Genomic DNA, 4,008 nt, shown 5'->3' with positions numbered 1-4,008 from the left:
GGGTCTGGGTGTGTGTAACACTGACCTGCGTTCGAGCAGAGGGTGCGTGGGTAGTCCGTTGGTTCGTCCTCCCGATCCGCCCACTGCTGCTCACTGGCGAGAGAGGAGGGTGAGTGTGATACGACACTGGATCGTCCACAACCCCCTGTCCCCTCTAGGGACCCAGAAATAGAGGAAATTGCTCTTTGTCGAGTATTTGGGTACCACCGACCGAGAGGTCAGTGGCGGAAAAAAACAAAACGATTATCCGCCCGGCCCTCCTCCGATGCGCTCACCATCTCCCGAAGAGCAGGTCCCTCCACCTCTGGGTTGCCCGTCTCAGGGCCTCTTGCTCTTTCGCTTGCCACCAGGTTTGGCGGGGGCCTGGACGGGTGGGGCGGTTGCCCTGCGACCGGCTCCACGGCGCAGCTTTGCTGGAACTGCACGCTGCGGGCAGGATGTACCTGATGGCCTCAGTCTGCTTTGGGCAGCGGAGAACTGCTGGGCAAAGTTCTCCACCGTGTCGCCGAATAGGCCGGTCTGGGACACGGGGGCGTTCCAACGTGTCTTGTCCGTCTCGCGCATGTCGGCCAGACACATTCAGAAATGGTGCTCCTGGACCACCATAGTGGACATTGCACAACCCAGAGACCTCGTAGCGCGAGTTCCGTCGCGGTGCGGAGTTCTCTGAGAACTTCCGGGTCGTGACCACCCTCGTGCAAGTCCCTCAGTGCCTTGGCCTGGTGCACTTGCAATCACACCGTAGCGTGTAAGGCGGAGGCAGCTTCTCCACAGGTCGTATAAGCATCGCTGGCCAGTCGAGTACCTACAGACCCGGGAGGGGAGGCACGGTTCTCCCTGCCGGTTGGAGGCGGTATTAGGACACAACTGCATCGCAACCGACCGCTCCACCGGGGGGACCCTTGTAACCCCCTAGCTGCCCCACCATGTCAGGAGCAGAACGATGTGATCGCTCGGCTCCGAAGCGAAAAGCTGAATATGCACTGCATCTGCTGCCTACTTATACTCACGCTGTGATCAGCAGCAGCTGGATGCAATAATCGCATGCCAATGTGCATTGGCTCGTTTAGTTTACACTCAAAGTAGATTGGTCTCTCTAAGCTAGATCCCAATTCGTCGGTCATCCGACGTGACGTCGGGAGTGACCGACTGAAAGGGAACCTGCAGTTCTTTATTAAAGACCATACAAAAGGTCAGCTTCAATCGTCATACATTCTGTTTTGTTGGGTCAATGCTCAGGTCTCAGGTCTGTCAAAATGGCTTGGAGATCAGATGTCACCTCTTCAAAGTATTCCTCCCTGGGCGATTGCCATTGTCGTGTGTCTGATGATAGCTACCTTCACTGAATGCACCAGCAATGTTGCCACAGCAACATTATTTCTGCCTATACTCGCATCTATGGTATGTATACTTCTAATATTTACCATGACTTGCATGCTCCTTGTTTCTTTTCCACAAAAATATTAGGCAGAATAACTAAAAACTGATAATAATACAAAATGTGTCTTGCAGCAAATCAGCATATTAGAATGATTTCTGAAGGATCATGATACTGAAAACACTGAGTATTGGCAGCTAAAATTTCAAAGTTTAAGCTAGATTTTGAATCCCATATTACAATGTGGTCTCAGGCTTTTGGACATCACTGCAAATTTGTGTGACACCTCCATTTTAGTGTCCAGTGTTTATATATGAATTACTGATTCAGTTATTTTATTAAAGATTGTCAACATGGTTTCATGTTGTTTCAGCAATAGTGAGACAAATTCTCACTGATTTCACGTTACATTCACATTGATTTTTAAAGGAATGAAAGATTTATTAGTTTATCTGACATCAGTATTATACTAGACACATAAAAACAAGTTGCGTAATTGTGAAAAGGTTTTTCACACATTTATTTATGAGCACAACTTCTTCCTCCATTAATCTCTCACTGGGTTGCACCTTTCTTGCTGTGCAGAGTTGGCACATCCTGCCCTCTTCTCATGAATTAGCCTATGCAAGGGAGCCTGTGAATGGAGGGATTTGTAGGGAGCTAAAGCTGAAGTGGCTCATATGGGAGAACCATGGAGATGTGCCATTGTTGTCTGGTTGAGGGAGGAAGAATGAGAAAGAACAGGCATTGGGGGAGGGGGGCTTTTAACTTCACTCGCTAATTCATCCATTGCTGGAGGCAGATAAGCAGACACTTTTGTATGTGCCAGGGATGTCCATTCCTCTCTCTGTTACCTGTAACACAATTGAGCTTTGAGAACTTTGTGTCAGCTTTGAGTCAGATCACTGTAGAAAGTAGAAAGTTTTAAAGAGGGTTTGAAAATGTAAAAAAAAAAAAGAAAGTAAAAAAAAAAAAAAAAAAAATTTAAAATCTCTGAATATTTACTTCCCCTCAGGCCATCCAAGATGTAGATGAGTTCTTCATCAGAACAGATTTGGTGAAATTTAGCATTACATCAGTTGCTCACCAATAAATCCTCTGCAGTGAATGGGTGCCGTCAAAATGTCAAACAGCTGATAAAAGCATCACAATAATCCACAAGTAATCAACAAGACACCAATCTATCAATAAACATTTTGTGGAGTGAAACGCTGTGTCAATCAGGACGTTTTTAACTCTATACATAATACTAGCTTTTCCATTGAAAAAGTTGCGTTGATTATTGTGAGGCTTTTATCAGCTGTTTGGACTCTTATTCTGTCGGCATCCATTCAGTACAGTGGATCCATTGGTGAGCAAGTGATGCAATGCTACATTTCTTCAAATCGTTTCCAATTAAGAAAGAAACTCATTAAAAAAAAAAAAAACATATCTTTAAATTCAATTCAATATATAGTATGTTCAATAAAATAAGCTGGTTTAACAGTATATTGTTTTGTTTTATTAGTCCCAGTCTATAGGTGTCAATCCTCTGTATGTTATGATCCCCTGCACCCTCAGTGCATCTTTTGCCTTCATGCTACCTGTGGCCACCCCTCCGAATGCCATAGTCTTCTCATATGGATACCTGAAAGTATCTGACATGGTGAGTGTTAATAAATAGTCTTTAATAATATGAATGGTCACCCTATTGGGAATTATTAAATCCAAAATGCAAAGTGAAATGTATAGACATAGATTTAGATGCACTATACAACTTTATAAAAATGGATCTCATCAAAAAAAAAAAAAATGAAGAATTTAATTGATATGTAGACCTTGAAATAATAAAAGCACTGACTTATTTACTTTCATAAAGTTGGTTATCCAAATGATCATTTTTATCTGCAGGCCAAGACAGGGATTGTCATGAATATCATCGGCATCCTCTCCATTACCTTGGCCATTAACAGCTGGGGCAGGGCTATCTTCAGTTTAGACACCTTTCCCAGCTGGGCAAACACTACAGAAGTGTGAGAGGCTGAATCCTACCATCAGTCTGCTGTCAAACTGCACCATTCAGCACTATTCTCACCATGTTTCCAACCGAGGAGGCCAGACAGGGTCAGAGCCAGTGGCTGGTTTCACTGGAGATAATAGTGTGTCATCACTTGTACTGTGATTGTGCAGTTCAGTTGTTGTTTACTGATGTAGATTTGTAAACAGTTCATAAAAATGCTATAATAAAGTTGCTTCAAAAGCAGCTTTAGAGGAATATAAGTGTAAAGCCAAAAGGCTAAAATTATATACCATGCAGATTTTTCAGCACAAATATGCATATACAGTACCTCTAAACAGTGGACAGCTGTGTACACCTTTGACATGCAGGGCAGTTTTAACAGAATAGTGTAATCATGTACAGTTCAAGATTAATTAAAACTCTCACTATTGCAATGCACAATGTAAATTAAAATAATGTATTTTGTTCCTATTCCTACTAATAAATACACTCGTATTGTTATTTCACCTTTAGCATGTAGCCAATATTAAATCAGTACACTTTGTGTGTGAGTGTCTCTCTCTCTCTCTCTCTCTCTCCCTGTGTGTGTGTGTGTGAGTGTGTGTGAGAGAGTGTGAGTGTGAGTGTGTGT

General features: G+C 43.3%; 1 protein-coding gene across 1 annotated transcript in view; it reads left to right on the top strand.

Moving 5' to 3' along the window:
- The window catches only part of slc13a5a (solute carrier family 13 member 5a), a 19,483-nt gene extending 15,594 nt beyond the window's left edge, over positions 1–3,889 (top strand). The window contains exons 10-12 of the mRNA XM_016524994.1: positions 1,240–1,401; positions 2,886–3,023; positions 3,269–3,889. Of these exons, the coding sequence (XP_016380480.1) occupies positions 1,240–1,401; positions 2,886–3,023; positions 3,269–3,394 (426 nt within the window). The 3' untranslated portion in view covers positions 3,395–3,889. The remainder of the gene's footprint in view (positions 1–1,239; positions 1,402–2,885; positions 3,024–3,268) is intronic.
- The last annotated feature ends 119 nt before the right edge of the window (positions 3,890–4,008 follow it).

The sequence above is a fragment of the Sinocyclocheilus rhinocerous genome, unplaced genomic scaffold (assembly GCF_001515625.1).
Source record: "Sinocyclocheilus rhinocerous isolate Xijiao unplaced genomic scaffold, SAMN03320098_v1.1 scaffold964, whole genome shotgun sequence".
Taxonomy (NCBI): domain Eukaryota; kingdom Metazoa; phylum Chordata; class Actinopteri; order Cypriniformes; family Cyprinidae; genus Sinocyclocheilus; species Sinocyclocheilus rhinocerous.
Note: the sequence above shows the minus strand (reverse complement) of the source record. Positions and strands in the feature narration are given on the sequence as shown.